The sequence below is a fragment of the Gopherus flavomarginatus genome, chromosome 10 (genome assembly GCF_025201925.1).
Source record: "Gopherus flavomarginatus isolate rGopFla2 chromosome 10, rGopFla2.mat.asm, whole genome shotgun sequence".
Taxonomy (NCBI): Eukaryota; Metazoa; Chordata; order Testudines; family Testudinidae; genus Gopherus; species Gopherus flavomarginatus.
In genome coordinates, this window is record NC_066626.1 from 29,788,982 (window position 1) to 29,812,897 (window position 23,916).

Sequence of the window (23,916 nt, forward strand, 5' to 3'; positions counted from 1 at the left end):
AGTTTGAGTGGGAGTACCGTTGGAGGAGAAGCCCCTGGTAATTAGAGGGCAGTGAATTTTAGGTGGGAAGGCTATGACAAGACATAGAAGCAACAGTGGCTGTGATCCAAGCAATGGAACGGACAATGAAGATGACCAGACGAGGAAGCTGTGGAATGTACATGATACTGAAGCGGGTACCTGAGAAAAGCTTCATTAAGTGCTGCCTGATAGAGCTGATGGAAGAGAAGATCCAAGGTTTGGAAATGCAGGTGGAAACTATGGTTGAGTTTCTAAGAGGATTCAAGCAGATGATGGAGGATGGGTCTTAGGACAAACCTTATTTAACATTTTTATTACTGACCTTGGCACAAAAGTGAGAATGTGCTAATAAAATCTGCAATGACACAAAGTGGGGAGGTATTGCCAATACAGAGGAGGACCAGAATATCATACAAAATGATCTGGACAACTTTGTAAACTGGAGTAATAGAAATGGGATGAAATTTAATAGTGCAAAGTCATGCACTTAGGGACTAACAACAAGAATTTTTTCTATAAGACTCTGCCAGCTCGATCCCCCCTTAAGTTCCTTCTTGCCAGATACTCCGACAGAGGGGAAGGTGTGGGGGAATGGAATAGATATGAGCAACACATCTCAAAGAACAACAGTTACAAAAAGGTGAGTAACCGTTTTTTCTTCGAGTGCTTGCTCACATCAATTCCAGTTAGGTGACTCCCAAGCCTTACCTTGGAGGTGGGGTCGCAGTGAAGGTAGTATGGACTGAAAAATAGCCCTGCGAATGCTGCATCATCTCAGGATTGCTGGACTATGGCATAGTGCAATGTGAAGGTATGCACTGAGGCCCATGTGGCAGCCCTGCAGATGTCCTGAAGGGGTACATTTGCCAGAAAGGCCGTAGACGATGCCTGAGCTCTTGTGGAGTGAGCCGTAACAGCAGGCGGAGGGACTTTCGCCAAATTGTAGCAGGTACAGATACATGTGGTAATCCATAAAGATATCCACTGGGCCGAGACCAGAGTGCCCTTCATCCATTCTGCAATGGTGATGAACAGCTGAGTTGTCTTACAGAATGACCTTGTGCGGTCTATATAGAAGGCGAGGGCTCTTCTAACGTCCAGTGAATAAAGACGCTGCTCCCGAAGGTTGGCATGTGGTTTCGGGTACACAAAACCGGCAGGAAAATGTCCTGGCTTACATGGAAACAAGATACCACTTTTGGCAGGAAGGCTGGGTGAGGCCTCAACTGAACTTTACCCTTGTGGAAAAATGGTATAAGGTGGTTCATATGTGAGAGCTCATAGGTCGGAAACCCAGCATGCTGGAGTAATGGTCACTAGGAAGGCAACTTTCCAGGAAAGATAGGTGAGTGAACAGGAAGCCTGTGGCTCAAAAGGAGGACTCAGACAGTAAAGAAGCAAGTTCAGGTCCCAGGCCGGCATGTGAAGTTTCATCAGGGGATAGATTTTTTCCAAACCTTTCAGGAAGCGCCACATGACCAGGTATGTGAACACTGAGTGTCCCACCACTCCTGGATGGAATGTTGAAATGACCACAAGGTGAACCTTGAGGGAACCGAAGGTGAGATGTTGGTCTTTTAAGTGCATTAAGTAGTCCAGGATGCAGGGTATCGGAGCTTGAAGTGGGGATACCTGCCGCTGGGCGCACCATTCGCAAAACCTTTTCCATTTAGCTTCGTGAGTCTGGTAGAGGGTTTACTGCTTTCCAGAACTATGCACCGTACCGAGTCCGAGCAGGCATGCTCAGCCTGGTTTAACCACGGATCCTTCAGGCCATAAGATAGAGCGACTGAAAGTCCAGGTGTAGGAGACGACTGTAGTTTTGCGAGATGAGGTAGAGACTGAGAGGAAGACAGGGCACCTGTATTGATAGTTCCAACAGGCTGGGATACCAGCACTGGTGGGCTCAGGCAATGGCCACCAGCATGACATCTCCCTTGTCCCTGTAGACTTTGAAAAGTACTTTGTGGATCAGGGGGAATGGCGGAAAAACAGAGAGTAGCTGGCCCGACCACAGGATCAGGAAAGCGTACGCGATCGAGCCCAGACTGTGACCCCTGAAGGAGCAGAAGGCTGGGCACTTCCTGTTGGTCCGCGAAGTGAACAGGTCGATACGGGGAAACCCCAGGTGCGGAAAATCGAGTAGATGACATCTGGGCAAATCAACCATTCATGCATAGGGAAGCATCTGCTCAAGCTGTCCGACAGCATGTTCTGAACACCCGGCAGGTACGAAGCTTGGAGAATGATAGAGTGGGCTAAACAGAACTCGCACAGAAGAAGGGCTTCGTGGCAGAGTGGCAACAACCGGGCTCCACCTTGTTTGTTCAGATAAAATATGGCCATGGTGTTGTCTGTCAGAACTTCTATGCAATGGTCTTGTAGGTGAGGAAGGAACGCTTGACATGCAAGGCGGATCGCCTTGAGTTCCTTGATATTGATATGGAGAGTGAGCTCGTTCTCCTGCCACAGACCCTGCATTGTCAGGTCTTTGAGGTAAGCCCCCCATCCCAACGCGGATGCGTCCGTGAGCAGAGTTAGGGTGGGTTGGGGAGGATGAAATGGGACCCCAGCACTTACCGCTTTAGGGTCCAGCCACCAATGCAGGGAGTCGAACGTGGGGTTCGGGACCATAAGCACCATATCTAGGTTGTCGTGGCCTAGTCGACCACGTCTGTAGGGGTCTGAGACGTAGTCTGGTGTGTTACACTACGTAGGTGCAGGACGCCATGTGACCCAGCAGCTTGAGACACTGCCTCGCTGTAGTGGTGGGGAACCTGCAGAGATTGGTGATTATGTTTGTTAGAGCTAGATGCCGGGCCTGTGGGAGGAAAGCCCAAGCTTTAGTCGCGTCTAAGACTGCTCCGACAAACTATCATCTGTGGCGGTGAGAGTACAGACTTGCTGGCGTTCAGCATGATGCCCAAATGACTGAACGTGTCCATGACCAACCACACCTGAGACTGGACTTACTGGTGAGATCGACCTCGAATAAGCCAGTCGTCGAGGTATGGGAACACATGAACATGATGACGGCGAAGAAAAGCTGCCACGACCACCAGGCACTTGGTGAAGACACGAGGGGCTGTGCACAAGCACAACGGGAGACCTGTGAACTAGCAGTGCGTCTTGTACATCACGAACTGGAGAAAACATCTGTGGGATGGGGTGATTGAGATGTTAAAGTAGGCGTCTTTCATATCAAGAGTGGCATACCAATCTCCCAGGTCCAGGGAGGGGATCATTGTGGCCAACGAGACCATAAGGAACTTCAGGTTGACGATGTGCTTGTTGAGCTCCCTGAGGTCCAGAATGGGCCTTAAGCCTCCTTTTGCCTTGGGAATGAGGGAGTAGCATGAATAGGAACCCCTGCCCCTGAGCTCTTGAGGCACTTCCTCCACTGCTCCTAGGGCGAGGAGTGTCTGTACCTCATGGATGAGAAGTTGCTCTTGCGAGGGGTCCCTAAAGAGGGACGGGGAAGGAAGGGGGCGGGGGTGAGGGGTAGACCGGAAGTGGAAAGGATATCCTGCCTCTATTGTGCGAAGGACCCAACAGTCCAATGTAATAAGGGACCAGGCATGGTGGAAACGGGATAGACAGTTCAGGAAGGGACAGCTGACCGGGTTTTGCACTGGCAGTCCGTCCTTAAGCGCACCTTCAAAATGGGCGCTTAGGGCCCGGGGCAGGCTTGGATTGGCCCTGGCTCTGTCCCAAAGAAGGGTGTGGGTACCTGCTTCTTCTACAGGAGCAGTCCTGCCTAGGTCTGGGAGGGAAGGGGTGCAATTGCAGGGGCTGAGGCTTAAATGGCTCTCTTTGAGTTGCCAGGGTATGCATGCCCAAGGATATTATGGTGTTCCTTTGTGTCTTTCAGGGTATGCAGGCAAGAATCAGTTTGCTCAGCAAACAGGACCTGGCTGTCAAACGGAAGATCCTGAATGGTATGTTGCACTTCAGGTGGGAGGCCGGATGACTGGAGCCATGCGTTCTGACACATGGCCATGCCGAAGGCCAAAGTGCGAGCTGCTGCGTCCGCGGAGTCAAGGGAGCCCTGGAGGGAGGTTTGGGCTACCAGTTTGCCCTCCTTGGCAATGGCCCCCAGTTCCATGCAGGACTCAGATGGGAATCCTTGGAACTTAAGGATCGCAGACCACAAATTATAACTGTATCTGCTGAGAATGGCAAGCTGGTTCGCGATAAGAAGAGAGAGGACCCCTGTAGAATAAATTTTCCTGCCAAAGGGGTCCATGCGTTTCGCCTCCTTTGATTTTGGGGTGGGCCATTCAATAACCTCTTAAAAACATCTCACCTGCAGTCAGCCCACTAATACATAGTCCAGAGACACATTCTAACATTTGAAATTCCCGATCTGCTTCAAGGTGCAGGATGGACAATCAGTTCTGGATTAGTTCTTATGGTTTAGGAGAAGGCTTGCGGGATATTTCACAGTGCCGCAGAGCTAAAAACGAGAGTTTTCTATTTCTGGATAAAGGACAGTCCCCATCTTCCAAAGGAAACATAGCCAAGCCTGTAGCCCTTGAAGTTTCTAAGATACTTTAACATTTAACAATATTTTTATCCTTAGAAAAGTTAGTTCAATTCATTTTCAGAGGGTTTTTTATTTTGTTTTTTTCCAGTTTTACTTACAGTTTTCCCTATCCCTCTTTCTAGCTGGAGTCTCAATGCTAGCACTATAGGTGGAGAAATACAAAAAAAACCACAGTCCTAAAGGATACAATGTGTAACTCCCATTTACAAACCTGCTCATTTAAGAGGAGTACGTGTTCATGAAAGACCAAATGTGTGCCAGGTGCTCTGCTGCACCCAGATGAGACACATGGGTTAATTTATAGCAAAACATTATATACAAAAAAATATTCCTTCTCTCTATGCAACTGCACTGTCTGCCTAGCTCCTGATTTTCAGCATCTGTTCTATGGATTTACATTTCAATTACGACAGGAAAACGTCTGTAATTTACTGTTATTTTGCCTCTGTCCTTAGCTTTATGTCAGCCAGCAGAAAAACAACAACATTGTAATATACTGCCACACATTTTCAGTTAATTTCATGTAGGAGAGTATTTAAAAAAAAAACCAACCTCTTATTCTATAATTCTTTTGCTCGTTTGTTTAAACTATTTATATCAATATAAAAAAAGAATTCACTAGTTATTAATTTTCTTATTTAACTGGATTTTTTTTGTTTTAATACAGGTTTAGAACAAGAAAACCATAACTTCTATACCTTTCCTCATTATATCAATAGGAACTACACTAAATTGAGGATACAGTATAAAGCTGGCTGATTTTCAGTAACATCCCTACTTTTTAGATTGGGAGTTTTTCAAGGCAGAGACAGCTCGTCCTCCTCTATGTTTGTACGGCACCTCAACATTTGTGGACATTATAAACAAAACAAAAAACCAAACACTATGCACGATGGAACAAAATGCTAATTGCCACATCTCAGTAATAGAAAATTTATGTTCATACTTTGGTATGACAAATGTAAGAATTAAATACATTCAACAGAAAGACAACGTTCTTTAAGGGTTACATCTTTCATGATCAAATTCTATTAAATATTAATTGCAATACCATGGCAACAGAAATGTCTGATCTCTTACTGACCAAGATCCACTAGGAATATGTGTTTCAGAGACAAAAATCCAGTGTTTCCTCCAAGGTTAAATGAGTCATCCTTCCAACATTTTAGCACTCTGTTTTTAAAAAGCAGCACTTTTATGCTCCTGTATTACTATATACAGTAAAAGCAGTCTAGATAAAGTATTATATAGAATTATTTTAGATAAAACATTCTTGTGAAACAAAAACATCTATTTCAAACATTTGTTTTGAATCAGAAGCAGAACACTTTTTCAGTGTTAGACAATCTGTGGGGGACAGTCTCATCTTCCACTTCTATTATCTGGAAGCCAACCAGCATTTGTATCTGGCACTAGCATCAGATTCTCTGTGAGAATGGAGAGCATGACTCAATCACATTTCTTCTTTCAATCAATTTAACATCTCATCCTAAGATCAAGAAACCACTTTGCAAAAGGCAAGACTAGCCACCCAGCTCCACTTACTCAATTAAATAAAGAGTTGAATTCTATAATAGTTTTTTTTTAAACCATACATTATGAAAGGTACTTTACAATAATCGCCATAACTAATATTTATAAAATTGTACACAGGCAATTAAAAACCCAATGAACTATATTATGCCAATTCTGGAAGTGAGACAAAACTGGTAACTGTTATAATCAAAGGGTGAAAATTCCATGGGCAAAATACTTTGGGGGCACTGAACCTAATAATCGGCTTGGTGAGAGGATACAAATCTAATGTACTGAATAAAAAAAAAACAAAAAACACACAAACAACCACACAGTATCTTCCTTTATGTTATTCTGATCTCAAACAAGAAGTAGACGATTTTCATTATTAAATATTATATAATTCTTACCATCTTCATTCAGGAACAGTTTGTTGAATCTTAACCCACTAGGCTCTTTACCAACATATCTGTGCACATACTCTGTGCCAAGGTCATTAACAGCAACAGCATATTTCAAAGGCTTTACACAGGACTGAAGACAAAAGGGTACTTTGGTATCTCCAACAGAATGCCTAGTAGAGAAACAGATAAAATTATTTAATATTTTCCCTTTTTGGATCACCATGCCAAGATTAATTGCTGCACTAGTTCTTCAGATTATTATTTATTGCTTTTTGTACTACCAATATTGTTAAATTAGATTTTAAAAGAACAGAAATCTCTGATCAATTCAACGTGTTTTGTTTTTCAATGTGTGTAAAGGCAACAGTGAAGTCAAACATTGGTAACCACTATATAAATAAGAAAACAGGAGTAAATGAGCTGCTGAAGTCCAGAGAGAGGCATCTGTGTAAGAGCTAAAACTCAGGAGTTCCTGAATCCCAGTCTTGTGCTCAAGTCACTAAGATACAATCTGCACCCAGAACAGATACACCTGTTTGTGTCTAGATAATTAAAGCAATCCAACTTGGATTTGAGCTTCCAGACCTGCGTTCAAGCACTAGGATTTACATTTCATAGCGTCCCAGTGCAAACATCTGCTCTGTAATGAGATTATGAAAGACAAAATTTGATTAAATGGATTGCTTAGTATGTTTTAACAACTAATTCAGAATGTTTGTAAAAGCAAGGATGGATTAGCAAAAGTAGTCTGAATCTGCTTAAAATATGGGTCTTCAAACTTGCCAAGTCCTTGTCTGTTAGCTGAGTTTTAAGAGTACAATTTTTTGCTGTATTTTCAAAAAGGAGATTTTAAGAGGCCTTTAATGGTGCTCACAGAACCCCTTTGATGGCATTAACAATATATACAATGGCCTTTCATTAAGATATTTTGTAATATTCCTAACAAGGCAAAATCCTAACTTTAGGAGCATGACAAAGAGGAACAGATCTTGAGTCAACATTTAAAAACTGACCTGCAAAGAACAAAAGAAATAATTCATGTACCAGTGACGCAATTTTCAGTAGGTTACTAACTTAAGTAACAACATATTACACATTAAAACTGGCATGCTAACTCAGGGGAAGGCCAGTCCTTTTGTCAGAATACATATATTCTAATTTCAGAAGTAAAGGGGGGTTCTCAAAAGATAGCTCCTATCAAAGATTGCCTTCCAAATAAGTCCTCTTTACAGCCAATCTTCACTGTGTAGCTACTAACAACAGAAGTCATCTATTGCAGCTGTAGTCATTGGGTTAATACTGATGTTCATTCATAAGATCACTACTAAATGCTACCGTCATGGATGCTGTATTGCCAAATATCACAAGACAAGATCTGGTGGCTACTGCTCCAAATAAAATGAAGTGGTTTCTACTGTATGGGTAACACCAATAAAACTTAACTGAGCCATATAACATCACAATTAGAGAGTTCTGCTCCTGTTGCTGTAGTTTAAGTTATACCAATAGTGAAAATCTTAAACATGCTAAAAATATACCTCTGTCCATCCACTGTGCAAAGTGACACTCCCCACAAATCAGGGCTGAACTTGGCCAGTTGTGGAATATAGTCAGCAACCTACCCAAAATATTAAATGAAATTATACAGTTCATTAGATTGTTAAAATGTTTATTTTCAGTATTAAGCTATATACAGGCATAAACATCTGCAGATATGCTGTGGAATACAGCATATTCCATTTCTCCGAATAGCTTGGGGGACAGAGATTTTATTCAGGTAATCAGAAGTTTGGATAAGCAAGAAGAAAGTCTCTTGCACCAATCTCCTCCAGTGCTCTCCCTTAGAGTCAGAAATAACTGTACAGTGAATAGACTTTACTATTATCACTACACGTGTGCAGTAACTACAAGGCAGCAGACTCTCTTGCACCCAGGCTTCTACTGCAGCTGCTCGGTGCGTGCACGACCCATCACTAGCTCCTGCGGGCCACCCAGGAAGCAGCAAGGCAGCTGGGCACCATGGTGCTGCATCATCCAGGGCCACTGCTATGACAGAAACCAGCTGAAGAGCAACTCCACAGTGGAGGTGTGGGGAGGAGTCGAGGGGGCAGGGATATGCATTACCAGCAGCTGTGCATGGGTGAAAGCATGCTGATATTTTGGGGAGGGGACAAGGAAGGGATTCAAGTAACAGAGAAGTATGGATAATAGGGTTTTGGATAAACAGGAGCATACTGTATGTGAGATATGCCGAGTGACTAAATTAATGTGCCAATAGTCATAGATAAAATCCCACACCTTACTGCAAGTTTACAGAAAAGTATTTTCCAGTGACCTATAACAACCTTCAGCTTGGTCTAGTGGTTCTTAACCTGGGGTATGCACCCCCTGGGGGTATGAGATGCCCTTTCTGGGGGTGCGAGACATGCCAGATTTTTTTTTAGAAGGTAAATCCTCGAAAACACAAATTAAGTACATGCACTTAAGTACAACTATTTTGTTTCATCAAACCTATGTATTTAAACATGTATATTACAGTAATTGTTAAAAATGTAAACAAAAATATATATAGGTTTAAGGGGTGTAAGAAGAAGATAATTTGATATTGATAAGGGATGAGAGAACATATTTTGAGAACCAAAGGGGTTCAGGCTGCAGTAAAGGTTAAAAACCACTGATCTAGGAGGAATTCAGATCCAAACTTACATGCATTCAGGATCTTCAAAATTATAAGCAAAATTAATTTGCAACAAAGAGGTTTTTTTTAAAAATCTTGTAAACAAAATTAGTGAACGCAATGGATTAAATGCAGTAGGCTAACAGAAGTACGGTATTGATAAATATACAATTTCCCCCACAGAGATATGCCAGAGTGTCTCAGATGCTGTCCTTAAGTGGATTTATTATCCAAGGCTTAGAGCTCTCTTGCAGATAACTCGAATCATGCCAAATCATACAACAGTTCTGTTATTTATACAAATAAGCATGAGGAAGCAACAACACTAATTTTTCTCTTGTCAGTCCAAGACAGAATTTGAACTCAGATCGCAAGACATACAAACCTCTACTGCTACCTCACTAAATCAAAGTCTATTTAAACATATACTGTTTAATTATGTTTATATGGTCACAAATATGAGTAAGCTCAGAGGCCATCAGTACCAAGACAGTATTTCCATGGCTTTATTAAGTATTAGGAAACCTCTCCAATTAGAAGAAAACCCAGATTTTGGTTCATTTCCAAAAGTCATTAGAGGCTTGGCAATGCTTTCAGATGTTGAAGGCATGTCAAAGCATGAGATTATACTACATTTAATGCAGTTTAGGTTAATTTAAACCAAAAGTATAAAAAAATTACTAGGTTGCAAGAACTCAAAAAACCTCTGTAATGGATTCTAAACTCCTCCCACTCCTAAAACAGTCATCTTAAAATATATCAAATATAAAACACTGGTTTGACTTTTAACAAACTGTGGTTCTCTTTTAGGCTGGGCAGGTTTGAAGGGGAAAAAAAACAAAAATAAACACCCATATACCCTTACAAGAAAATTACCTGTCCTCCAGATTGTTTTTTAGCACTTTCATACAGCTCATCAATGTGTGAAGTAAACGACATAAAATCTGGAATGACGAACTTTCGCCTGAAGGCCTGAGTAAGCAATACAATATTGCTTTGTACACACCTGCAGAACGTAAGAAAAATGTTAGTAAATATTCCAGCTGCCTTTTATTTCTCTCAAAGAACTATCAAAGGGTCAGTCCAGCCCTTGCTTATGAGTAATCCACTGAAGTAAACAGCATTAAGTGCATGATTAAAGGCTGGATGACTGGGCCCCTAATTATTCTTACAGGCATAAGATATTCTTTATTAGAAAGAAGCTTCCATTCCACAGAGATATTAGCAAAAATTTTAAAGTGATTATTTACAGTAGTTAAATACTAGTCCATTTTATTCTTTAATTATTTTAGGTTCTTATTTAAAGGTTTCAACTGCAGGGGTGCACTGCATTTCTAATTGTATGCAACCACAAGTTTTATTCAGCCTGCTGTGTACTACGAGTCACCAAGCTCCACAGGGCTGGCTCCTTCTATCAGACCTTCTAATGGAGCCTCTCTACGAGTTTGGTGAGGAAATGGCCACACTCTAGCCCAAACCGTATAAGTGCTCCATAAATGCTGAAATTGGGGGACAGCGAGCAGCTGGATGCTCCACCAACCCACCCAGAGTACACTTCTCTACTCCCTTGTTCCCACAAGTGCCAACAGATACTTCCCCACTCCATCCCCACTCCTCCCCCAGCCCCACCCCCTCTGGTAAATCTGAGGGCCAGGAAGGCATGGGGCAAGGGAAGTTGTGGAAACTAGGTGCAAGAAGATTAAAGTGGGCAAGAAAGCAAAAATGGGGAAAACTGTAAGAACGGGAAGATGACTGAGTAGAGAAAGATAACTGAGAAATGTTGCAGGAAGGAAAAAAAAACACAAGAGTATGCAAGACAGACAAGAAAAAAGAATAAAAGACAACAGATATGTAAGTGAAACAGTAAATATGTCAGACGTATTATGAGGGGAAGAATGGAGGAATGGGGCAGGAACAGCTCTATTCCAATGAGAGGAGTGGGTCCAAAACAAAAACGGTTGCGAACTACTGCAACACTGACAGAGAATCAGCACACTTTCTATCAGTCTGCTTAAGCCTCTAAAACTGCAGCACACAATAAAAATTTAACACTCAAAATCAGGTTAAGAGCTGCAAGAATTTTGTTCAAAAAGATTGCATTCTTCCTACATCATCTAGTCTTAATTTTTCAGAAGAAATCTCACTAAATCTAACATTTTAACTGGTGATACTTCTGGAAGCATGTCATTCAATTATGAACAATGAAGAACAAAAAGGTTTATTTCCAAATATTCTGTACTACAGCATCACTAACAGCTCAAAATAAGGTTGTACGCAGGTTAAATCTGTGGCAACTTCACTTTCTGTGAAGCCCGAGTTCAGGTTTAAATCATGTTGACCCTTCACACTTTGTGAAATTCATCCTAAATTCAGCTGACAAAAAATTGCTCCAAATACTAGAGGGTACCTCTCTCCAACAGTGAAGGAGAAAGGCTAGAAAGGAATAGAACCAGTCTCTCTGAAGGATACCGAAAATAGTGTTTTTTATTGGTTGCAACCTGCCAAATTTGCATAGGGGACCTATTTTGTTACCTTGTCAATTTGCGCATCCTGACATAGTTTGTAATGACTATCTATCCCTTTTTGGTAGATAGATATCTGAAAACGATATGAGTATTTTATCTCTCTGAACAGGAACCCTCAGAGGTTGTTACCTATCTGAAGGGGGTCCTTGCTCTTTTGCAAGCAATTAAGTAACAGCAGTTAAGACAACTGGGCATGCAGAAGAATCTATTATCCATTTTCTATTTTTTGATATATTATAAAATAATTATTTTTATTCAGTTGCATAAAATTCTGACATTCTGGCAGGTATATGCACATAACTCAGGAAGGTGAGAGGGCTATAATAGAATTTACAATAACAATCACCCTGATAATCAGCACAAAGCTTGATCTCAAAAGTAAGAATCAGGGGAAACCATACACCTTTATATAGAAAAGCAGCCTTTAATTCCAAGTTTATACAAGAGGTTCACGGATTCAACACACTTATTTTTTATTTAAAATATTTTAAGCGATTATAAGTAATTTAGGCTTTAATATATTCTGTATTAAGTTTAGATTTTATTTTAAACAAGTTTATTTTTAAAAATTTAAATAAAAATCTGATATAAATCAAAATCTGATTTTTCTCCCAAATAAAAATAAATAAATAAATCCATTTTTATGCAAACTGTCAGAAACAGGATCCCCCTGAATTCCCCCAACTTCCACCATATGGCTGCAAATGGAGTTTCACCACCCACAGTACAATAAAGGAGTAGATCTTTGGGAAGGCAGAATACTGGGGTGCATAAGTAAGGACTATTTTTTATACTCCCTACTATATCCCTTATTTTCACAATTCTTCCAAGGTGTTTTTCTTCTCTACCTTTTTGAGTTTGCATAGCCTGTTTGTCAGTCTTTCCACTGGGAAAGTATTTGAAATATGGCCCCAGTCCTGCTATAGACACAAACCTGAACACACAGCATTTTCAATAATATTTGGGATATCTGTCTATGGCAGGCTCAGGACCTATGCCAGTACATGTAACTAGCAGTACTTCTTCTAGTAAAGCGTTTAAAAGAGAGTGGAGACATTTGAAAGCATGGGAAACAAATCTACACCACCTCAGGAAAACAAAAGCAAATTTAATAATTTTTGGTAAATAAGATACTTTTATGCTAATATGAACATTCCAAACACTCTAATGCACCTGCTGTCACAAAAGCTTTCAGACCATCCAAATGAACAAAAATATTTGTAACTTGAGGATTTAAGGGTAAGCATGACTAAGCCTAGAATGGAAAAATTCTCAGGAATTTGCCATCTTGATTTACATAACAAGATCAGTTTAAAAAAAAATAAAATAAAAAGACCACTGGAGGCCAGATTGCAGATTTTTAGATTTACACTTACAATGGAATATACCCAAATTGCTGCTTTCTATCAGCAGATCAGAGGAGATCTGGCTGACAAGACCGTCACTCAGGGTCAATAAAGGTGGGACAAAGAGCCTTGTGACAAAGACAAAACTTTTCATATGAAGGCTAAATATACATGTCACCTACTCTGAAAGAGAATTAGTTTCTAAAATTCAGATTTGCATTATTATAGTTGCTGCTCAGCAGCTGCTAATAAGGAAAAAAAACACTTTCCATAATCTCATGCTGAGTCCCTCACAGCTTTCCAGAATTGTTTTAGATGAAATTTTCCATGTTTGTTTCACCCTAGATGCAATTTTGTTTTTACAAAATATCTAGTTTTGTTGAGTCATGAGACATACGGGAAAAGCAACATTTCCTGGTTTTGTAACCATTTCCTAATTCCATTAATCTCCTCACTCCTCAACCACCACCAAACTGGGGACTCAAAAATAAGTAACCTTTGTATATTTACTGGAGTCATTCCTGGGCTACATTTAAATTTCCCCCATTCCTTTTCACTAGTAATCCATGATGTTAAAAGTTAACAGCAAGGAAAATTCAGACAGAATGTGACTTCTAAACTGGAGAGTTACAGGTTACATGAAATCAGATATATAGATATTGTTTCAACAGTACCATTTATTACATTTGTGCAGTGGGGAAGTCAGCATGTCAGCTGGACGCTAACTTTTGCATTTCCTACTTCATGAGAGTTAAGTGCATAAGCTTAATATTGTATTTTTTTTGACATTTTTTGCACAGAATAGCTCATCACTCCCTAAAACAGGGTTGTGTGGCAAATACAAGGGGTATAGACAACCTGTTATAGAAATTGATTTTAGTTATAAAAATTAATCAACTCCTACTGTTTTCCATAAAATTATTTCATTATTGAAAATCTAGTGTTTTTTCCCCAATCTTCAGTATAGTCAGTCTTATACACAGAAAGCCAGCTTTCACCAGGTTATGTTGCCAACATGCATTATCTTAACATGGAGGAGCAAAAAAGACGGTTACTCACCTTTGTAACTGTTGTTCTTCGAGATGTGTTGCTCACATCCATTCCAGTTAGGTGTGCGCGCCGCGCGTGCACGTTCGTCGGAAACTTTTTACCCTAGCAACTCCAGTGGGCCGGCAGGTCGCCCCCTGGAGTGGCGCCGCCATGGCGCTCGATATATACCCTTGCCGGCCCACCCGCTCCTCAGTTCCTTCTTGCCGGCTACTCCGACAGTGGGGAAGGAAGGCGGGTGTGGAATGGATGTGAGCAACACATCTCGAAGAACAACAGTTACAAAGGTGAGTAACCGTCTTTTCTTCTTCGAGTGATTGCTCACATTCATTCCAGGTAGGTGAATCCCAAGCCATACCTAGGCGGTGGGGTCGGAGTGAGAAGTCGCGGCACGGAGCACTGCAGATCCGAAGGCCGCGTCCTCTCTTGACTGCTGGACCAGGGCGTAGTGGGAAGCCAAGGTGTGGACCGATGACCAGGTCACTGCCCGACAGATTTCCTGGATGGGCACACGGGCGAGGAAAGCCAGCGAGGACGCCTGCGCCCTGGTAGAATGCGCAGTCACACGGCCCGTAGGAACGTGGGCCAGCTCATAGCAGGTCCTGATACAGGACGTTACCCATCAGGATAACCTCTGCGAGGAAATGGGAAGCCCCTTCATGCGGTCCGCTACTGCCACGAAAAGCTGGGGGGATTTGCGGAACGGTTTGGTCCTCTCCACATAGAACGCGAGAGCCCTACGGACATCAAGCGAGTGGAGCTGTTGCTCCCTGCCTGAAGAGTGAGGTTTCGGGAAAAAAACCGGGACGAATATCTCTTGGTTGATGTGGAAGGCTGAGACCACCTTGGGGAGAAAGGCAGGGTGTGGCCTCAGCTGCACCTTATCTTTATGGAAGACTGTATACGGGGGGGTCTACCACGAGAGCCCGGAGTTCCGACACCCGTCTAGCTGAGGTGATAGCTACTAGAAAGGCAGTCTTCCAAGAGAGATAGAGTAGGGAGCAAGTAGCTAACGGCTCGAAGGGGGGCGCCATGAGCCGAGACAACACCAGATTAAGATCCCAGGTTGGAGCAGGGAGTCGGACGTTAGGGTACAAACGTTCCAGCCCCTTCAGGAATCTAGTCACCGTCGGGTGAGAAAAAACGGAGCGGCCATCCCCACCCGGGTGAAAGGTGGAGATATCGTCTTTGCGGGTCCACCTGGCAGCTATCGCCAGGCCCTGTTGTTTGAGGGACCAAATATAGTCTAAAATATTGGCCACCGAAACTTCCATAGGGCGGAGACCTTTCTCCACGCACCAACAGGAGAAACGCTTCCACTTGGCCGAGTATGTCGCTCTAGTGGAAGGCTTCCTGCTGCCCAAGAGTACCTCCCGTACCGGGGTGGAGCAGCGAAGTTCAGAACTGGTCTGCCACGCAGGAACCACGCCGCTAGGTGCAGCGACTGCAGGTCCGGGTGACAGAGAGTCTCGTGCTCCTGGGTGATCAGGTCTGGGTGAAGGGGCAGGGGAACTGGGTCGGCTATGGCAAGGTCCAGCAACATGGGGTACCAATGCTGCCTGGGCCACGCCGGGGCTACCATGATTACACGAGCCCTGTCCCTGCGCACCTTCAGAAGGACCCTGTGGACCAGCGGGAACGGGGGAAACGCGTAGTACAAGTGGGTCGTCCACGGAATAAGGAAGGCATCCGCTATAGACCCGGGCTCCCTGCCCTGAAAAGAGCAGAACGCCTGGCATTTCCTGTTCCCCCCGGACGCGAAGAGGTCCACAAGGGGATAACCCCACCTCTGGAAGATTGAGAGGGTGACGTCCGGGCGAAGGGACCACTCGTGTGAGAGGAAGGATCTGCTCAGGCGGTCCGCCAGAGTGTTCCGTACTCCGGGGAGGAAGGAAGCCGTGAGGTGAATGGAGTGGGCTACACAAAAGTCCCAGAGTCGCATCGCCTCGTGACATAGGGGAGAGGATCTGGTGCCGCCCTGCTTGTTGATATAGTACATGGCCGTCGTGTTGTCGGTAAACACCGCGACACAACGACCCCCGAAGCTGGTGACAGAACGTTTGACAAGCAAGGCGGACCGCTCTCAACTCCCGCATGTTGATGTGCAGCTTCACCTCCTGCGGGGACCACAGGCCCTGTGTTCTCAGGGATCCCAGGTGGACCCCCAGCCGAGATCTGAGGCATCCGTCGTTAGGGACACCGAGGGCTGGGGTGGGTGGAAAGGGAGCCCCGCACACACTACGGACTGGTCTAGCCACCAGCTGAGAGAATCTAACACCCCCCGGGGGATTGTGATCAGCATGTCTAGTGGTTGCCTTGCCGGCCGGTAATGTGCGATGAGCCACAACTGGAGGGGCCTCATGCGGAGCCGAGCATAACCGGTCACAAATGTGCATGCTGCCATGTGGCCTAACAGGGTTAGACATGTCCGTATTGATGTCAAGGGGGCTGTCCACAATCGCTGAACGATCGCCGACAACGCCTGGAACCTTGGTAACGGCAGAAGAGCCCTGGCCACAGTGGAGTCCAGGACGGCCCCGATGAACTCCACCCTCTGCGTGGGGAGCAGGGTGGACTTGTCTACGTTGATCATGAGGCCCAAGGTAGCAAACAGGCCGGTGATCCTGCGGACGTGGCTGCAAACCTGTAGCTCCGACGTGGTTAAATCGGGGCAATCGTCTAGGTAAGGGAACACGTGGATACGACTGCGCCGAAGATGTGCCACAACGACGGTCATGCATTTTGTGAATACCCTCGGAGCCGTAGAAAGGCCAAATGGGAGGACTGCAAATTGGTAGTGAAGGCGGCCCACCACGAATCGAAGGAAACGTCTGTGTGGTGGCCAAATGGCAATGTGAAAATAAGCGTCCTGCATGTCGAGGGCGGCGTACCAGTCTCCCGGATCCAGGGATGGGATAATGGTCCCCAGGGATACCATGCGGAACTTCAACTTCACTAGGTATTTGTTGAGCTCTCGCAGGTCGAGGATAGGCCTGAGGCCTCCCTTGGCCTTGGGGATCAGAAAGTAGCGGGAATAAAACCCCTTGCCTTTCTCATTTTCCGGAACCGCCTCTATAGCTCCTTTGTTGAGGAGCGTCTATACCTCCTGTCAAAGGAATTGCTCGTGAGAGGGATCCCTGAAGAGGGACGAGGAAGGGGGGCGGGAAGGAGGAAATGATATAAACTGCAGGCGGTATCCCGTCTGCACTGTGCGTAAGACCCAGCGGTCCGATGTTATTTGGGTCCACGCCGGGAGGAAAAACGAAAGGCGGTTGGAAAACGGGGGGGGAAGGATCCGTGGGGAAAACTGTTACTGCGCCCTCGGGCGCACCTTCAATACGAAGGCTTGGGCCCAGGCGGGGGCTTAGAGGAGCTTTGATTCTGCCCCCCCTGGTTCCTCGAATGTCTACGCCTTCCATTCCTGCCACGGCGCCTATTAAGGTCCTGCCGTTGGCAGAACTGGGGGTATGGCCTGCGCTGTTGTTGCTGCTGTGGCCGGAAGGGTCTGCGCTGTGTTCCCGGCGTGTGCATCCCGAGGGAGCGCATAATGACCCGATTGTCTTTAAGACTTTTGAGTCTGGGTTCTGTCTTTTCTGAAAACAGGCCCTGGCCTTCGAACGGGAGGTCCTGGATGGTGTATTGGAGCTCCGGTGGAAGGCCAGAGACCTGAAGCCAGGAGATACGGCGCATCGTTACCCCCGAGGCGAGGGTGCGGGCAGCCGAGTCTGCAGCGTCCAAAGAGGCCTGCAACGAGGTTCATGCAACCTTCTTGCCCTCGTCCAGAATGGCCGCAAATTCTTGGCGGGCCTCCTGTGGCAGCAGCTCTTTGAATTTGTCGGCTGCCACCCATGAGTTAAAAGCATATCTGCTGAGAAGGGCTTGCTGATTTGAAACCCTGAGCTGAAGGGCCCCAGCTGAACAGACCTTGCAGCCGAGGAGGTCCATACGCCTGGCCTCCTTGGATTTGGGGGCTGGAGCTTCCTGTCCGTGGCGCTCCCTCTCGTTTACCGACTGCACCACCAGGGAACACGGTGTCGGGTGGACGTGGAGGTACTCATAGCCTTTGGAGGGGGCCATGTACTTCCTCTCAACGCCCCTCGCCGTAGGGGGGATGGAGGCCGGTGACTGCCAGATTGTATTGGCGTTGGCCTGGATCGTCCTAATGAAGGGTAGGGCGACCCTGGTGGGAGCATCAGATGAGAGGATGGTGACGATGGGGTCCTCGATCTCAGAGACCTCCTCGGCTTGCAAGCTCAGATTCTGTGCTACTCGCCTAAGGAGGTCTTGGTGTGCCCTGAGATCTAGCGGAGGAGGGCTACTGGAGGAAGTGCCAGCCACCGCTTCGTCGGGGGAGGAGGATGAGGAGACCCCTGGCAAGAAAGTGTCCAGTGGGGGGTCCCCCTCAGCCCTCGCCTCTGTCTCAGGAGCAAGACCAGGGTCTTGCTGCTTCGATCCTTCCTCTCCATCAGGGGAGGGAGGGGGGCGAGACAACGAAGCCTCTGGCACCCTGTGCTCCGCCGTTGCAGGCCTAGCAGGAAGCTGTTGGGGGCCCTGGGCTTGATGGTATGCCCAGGGTGTCCAAAACCCCCACTGCTGCGGACCCTGGTCCTGTTGCGGAGGGTCCTGAAATAATGCCGCCTGCCTGTCGGTGCCCAGCGCATACACGCTGTCCGCTTGAGACGACACCGACGGCTGTCTAGAAGGCCATGGCGGGGCCAACCGCGGCTGATAAGTGTCTGCGCGGTTCGGCACCGAAGATCTTCTCGGTGCCGGGGATCGGTACCGGGAGTCATAGCGGCGCCGGGATCGGGACCGGGAGTCATAGCGGCGCCGGGATCGGGACCGGGAGTCATAGCGGCGCCGGGATCGGGACCGGGTTCTGTCTCGGTGCCGGGATCTGGATCAGTACCGGCCGCTGCTTCGGTGCCGGGATCGGGACCAGGACCTGCCACCAGCTCGGTGCTGGGAGGTCGACCGGCGCGGTGAGTGAAGGCGAGACTGGCTCCTAGAGTCACGGTGCCGGTATCGACGGCTGGAGTCAGACCGCGACCGTCTGGAGGTCGATCGGTGCCGCGAGTGCGACCGGTACCGCCGAGGGGAGCGGTGCCGGGACTGCGAGAGGCGGCGGGATCTCGAGCGACCGTGGCGTCGGGACCTCGATCGCGAGCGCGAGTCCCGAGACGGTGCCGTCATCATGGGCTTGCCCCTAGATGCTACCCGCACCGGAGGTACCGGGGGTGGCGGCTGAGTAGACTCAGTCAGGGCAATAAGGTCCCGTGCCGAGGCGAAGGTCTCCGGAGTGGATGGGACCAATAGCTCAACCCCAGATCTTATGGGGGAGCTTGGCGGTACCGGACTCGACGGACCCACCGGGCCCGGAGTCGACGGTGCCGGTAGCGCCGCGGCCGATGTCGATGCCGGGAGCTCCGTTTGGGTCTGCCTGGCTGGAGTAGCTGACGTTGATGGTCTCGCTTCTGCATCCGGTGCCGGGGAAGGTCGGTGCCGGGGAGTCTTTCCGGTGCCGGTGCGATCCGGTGCCGGCGTCGAGATCACGGCCTGTGAAGCTGCTGGGTCAAGTGCCGCCTCCATTAGGAGAGTCCTGAGTCTCTGGTCTCTCTCCCCTTCTTTGTCCTGGGCTTAAAAGCCTTGCAAATGCGGCACTTGTCCGACCTGCGCGATTCCCCCAGGCACTTTAGACACGCGTCGTGGGGGTCGCTGGTTGGCATAGGCTTTTTACAGGCCGCACACTGCTTAAAGCCCGGCGAACCAGGCGTGAGCCCGGTGCCGGGTGCCGGGAAGGGCTACAGCCTAGACTGGCGAACAACTATATACAAATACTATTTACACTACAACTAAATTAACTAACTATACTTAACGACTAACTAACAACTGTAACAATAACGGTAGTTAACAAGGAGAGCTAGGGACGTGGAGGACAGCTATGCCGCGCTCCACAGTTCCAACGACCGACACGGCGGTAAGAAGGAACTGAGGAGCGGGTGGGCCGGCAAGGGTATATATCGAGCGCCATGGCGGCGCCACTCCAGGGGGCGACCTGCCGGCCCACTGGAGTTGCTAGGGTAAAAAGTTTCCGACGAACGTGCACGCACGGCGCGCACACCTAACTGGAATGGATGTGAGCAATCACTCGAAGAAGAACCGAGAGATTATTCAGCCTCTATGCTCAATCCTCAGCCTTTTAATGAGTTACCAAGAAGTTCCCCAACAGATATCATCTGGTTTTGACGTGGAGGTCTTGTTTTTGCTACAAAAGGTTTGCCACTATGGCTATACAGACAAACCCTTCTAGTGTAGAAGCAGATTATCCTGGCATGAGTTCTTTTGTCCTTAACTTATACCAGTTCCCAGAAATAAGCAAGCTACATCAGCAAAAGCACTTTTTAATCAAGTATAACTGCCCTGTACTAGGGTTTCTGCCAGTAGAGAAATGTTGTAAACAAATCTCACACCCTTACCTAATATATATTACTATATCTGCAAACATTTCTAGTGGACACTCGCTCTTGAACATCCACTCATTAGTAACTGGACAAAGCTACTGATTTTTCTCATCAGTTCACATAATAGGTTTTAACTGTCTAATGATTCATGCCACATTCAATAAAGTGATCTAGAAGTGAAATGCTTTGTTATTCTGACATAACCTGATCAAATCACTTATTTCCCCAATTCTTCCCACCCTCCAAAAACCCTTCTAAGTAAACATTTCACTTATTTTAACTAGTAAAGCTAGGGGAGGAAGGAAGGAAGGATGAATTATTGCTGCTAACATTACTGTTCCCCATCCTGCTCTGTAATAGACCCCAATGACATTTCACAAATGCAAGGAGTATCCCACCCAGCGCAAAGAGAAGAAGGATGTAACAATGACAGAATACTTGAATTTGAAGAGTATATTTTAGAAACGTCTATACCAGATCTAGTTTTGCCTGCAGAATCACCATGCCACAGAATAAAAATGAAAAGTTACACCCTACTCTTAACACAAGCCTAGAATCTCATTTCAAGACTTAAGAATTCCCAAGACTGAAAAACTAAATAGAAACAAGTTTACATTCCTTTTTAAACATCCAAAATAAACTGAAAACTGGGGAAAGGAGAGCACTTGGCATGAACTGAACTTAGTAAATGGCACGGATATTGTTTAGTTAACTTGCTGCAGATATTTTACAACTCTTACACTGTGTAGTATTGTATAAAGCTTTTCCATAATTAAGACTAGTAAAGATGCATGTACACTTAATTGAACCAAATCATTTAGCAGTCCCTGTATCATGAAAAGGTATTTAAAAAAACCTATCCAATGACTGAACGTCAGAGGTTAGTTTTCACTGCATTGTGTGCCTGTTCCTGTACATTTCATTTATAAATGTAGATTCTCACTTAATTCTTTGCTGTATCTTACTACACATTTAACAATATTATAATGTAAGACTGTCTCCAGTGTTCTTTTTCTCAAAAATAAGTTTAGTTTCTGCATCACTAATTAGTGTACATAAAGCACATGATTTTAAGAACGGCTTTTTTTCATTTTGTGAACAATTAGGTAAGAGGGATGCAGGATTTTATTCCTTGAGTATCAACAAGAACCTAGCCTACTGTATTTCATGAGATAGTGAAACATTCTCAAATACTAGTTTAATGTAAGTTGAATTAAATATGGGTCTCACTCATTTTTCGATTTAACTATACATTAGATTTATACACAGTATATATATATATATATATATATATTCCATGACAGAATGTGACTCAAATAACGTGTATGATCTTAGTACTGTATAATATTGCAGCCATATCACATTATCAGAAATATTTTACTTTTTAAACAACTCTTTGTCCAGCATGACGCCATCTGAAGTCGTTTGAAGAGTCAGTCTTAACATATCCATGCACTCTTTCAACCGTGGATCAGACGTGCGCAATCCTGTAGATTTGAGTGCCTATTACAATAAAGAAGTCAGAATTACTACAAATATGAAAAATGCCTCTACTGAAATATTAAATTCTCTAGTGCTTAGCCCTATTTGTTCTCCTCTTCCAACAGAAGCATAAAATCAGCCTACCAAAATTTCATCAAATTATACATGGGCTCAAAACTCCAATCTCTTGCCACGCCGCCCTTACTACTGGCGTCAAAAGACTTCCACAGATTTAACAAGAACAGTGAATTGATTAAATGGGCCATAACTTGGAGAGAAGATACCACATTGTTGGAGAATTTATGTGAGTATACAAAAAGATTCTTCCCAAAAAAATAGTATTTATTCTTAAATGACAGACACAAAGAACCCTCCAAATGAATCCTTTCAAGTTGCATGCAGTCTAATGTCTATGAAAAGCCTCACCCTGTTTGTAGTGCCTTCAGTACATCACTGTGATAAGTCTGGAAAAGCAAGGAATGTCACACAGTTGTAGCCCACCATGTAACAGAGAAGTTAATTTAATATTCCTGACTGCTGCTTGCTAAAGCATAAAATGTATTATTTTACCAACTAGCTTTTATACAGAACTTGGGAAGTCGAAAACGCACAAAGATAGTGATTTAAATCACCAAACTCAATCATGATTTAAATCAGAAAGAAAACTTGATTTAATCAATTTGAATCTTGGTGCATTTATAATTTAAGTAATTTTCCTAAAGAAAGGTTGATGCTCATTGGTTGGCATAAATTTGGTACTTCTTTTTACTAACCAGTAGGATACATCATATCTATAAACATTTATCAAAAAAAAACAAGGAGTCCTTGTGGAACCTTAGAGACTAACACATTTATTTGGGCATAAGCTTTCGTGTGTTACAACCCACTTCATCAGCTGCATGGAGTGAAAAATACAGCAGGCAGGTATAAATATACAGCACATGAAAAGATGGGAGTTGCCTTACCAAGTGTGGGGGGGGGGTCAGTGCTAATGAGGTCAGTGGTTTGAGCATTGGCCTGCTAAACCCAGGGTTGTGAGTTCAATCCTTGAGGGGGCCATTTAGGGACCTAGGGCAAAAATCTGTCTGGGGATTGGTCCTAGATGACCTCCTGAGGTCCCTTCCAACCCTGATATTCTATGATTATCCATCAAATCAAGGTGGATGTGGCCCATTCCCAACAGTTGACAAGAAGAGGTGAGCATCAGCAGAGGGAAAACTAATTTTTGTAAAAAGCAACAAAAAGAGTCCCGTGGCACCTTATAGGCTAACAAATGTATTGAGGCATAAGCTTCCGTGGGTGAATACCCACTTCGTCAGACACGTTCGCAAATTAATTCCAGAATTGTAACATTCCAAAACCAGTAGCAGAGCACTTCAATCTCCCTGGACACTCAGTAACAGACTTCAACAAAAAACCTTCAGAAACAGACTCCAATGAGAAACTGTACAACTGGAATTAATTTGCAAACTTGACACCATCAAATTAGGCCTGAATACAGACCGGGAGTGGCTGGGTAACTACAAAAAGTAATTTTCCCTCTGTTGATACTCGCACCTTCTTGTCAACCATTGGGAATGGACCACATCCACCTTGACTGAACTGGCCTCGTTAGCACTGACCCCTCACTTGGTAAGACAACTCCCATCTTTTTATACTGGATATTTATACCTGCCTGCTGTATTTTCACTCCATTTATCTGATGAAGTGGATTACAGCCCAGAAAAGTTTATGCCCAAATAAATTTGTTAGTCTCTAAGGTGCCACAAGTACTCCTCATTGTTTTTGCTGATACAGACTAACAAGGCTACCCCTCTGAAACCTATACACATTTATGTAAGTAATTATATAGCTTAATGTATATTTATTCACATTCTTAATTATGTTAGAAA

At 44.9% G+C, this 23,916-nt stretch overlaps 1 protein-coding gene across 3 annotated transcripts in view; it reads right to left on the reverse strand.

The window, feature by feature from the left end:
- The window catches only part of GLS (glutaminase), a 116,693-nt gene that overhangs the window by 73,901 nt on the left and 18,876 nt on the right, over positions 1–23,916 (reverse strand). For all 3 annotated transcript variants that reach the window (XM_050916354.1, XM_050916355.1, XM_050916356.1), the window contains 4 exons: positions 21,924–22,045; positions 10,040–10,169; positions 8,025–8,104; positions 6,493–6,656 (listed from right to left, as the gene is read on the reverse strand). In XM_050916354.1, coding sequence (XP_050772311.1) covers positions 6,493–6,656; positions 8,025–8,104; positions 10,040–10,169; positions 21,924–22,045 — 496 coding nt within the window. The remainder of the gene's footprint in view (positions 1–6,492; positions 6,657–8,024; positions 8,105–10,039; positions 10,170–21,923; positions 22,046–23,916) is intronic.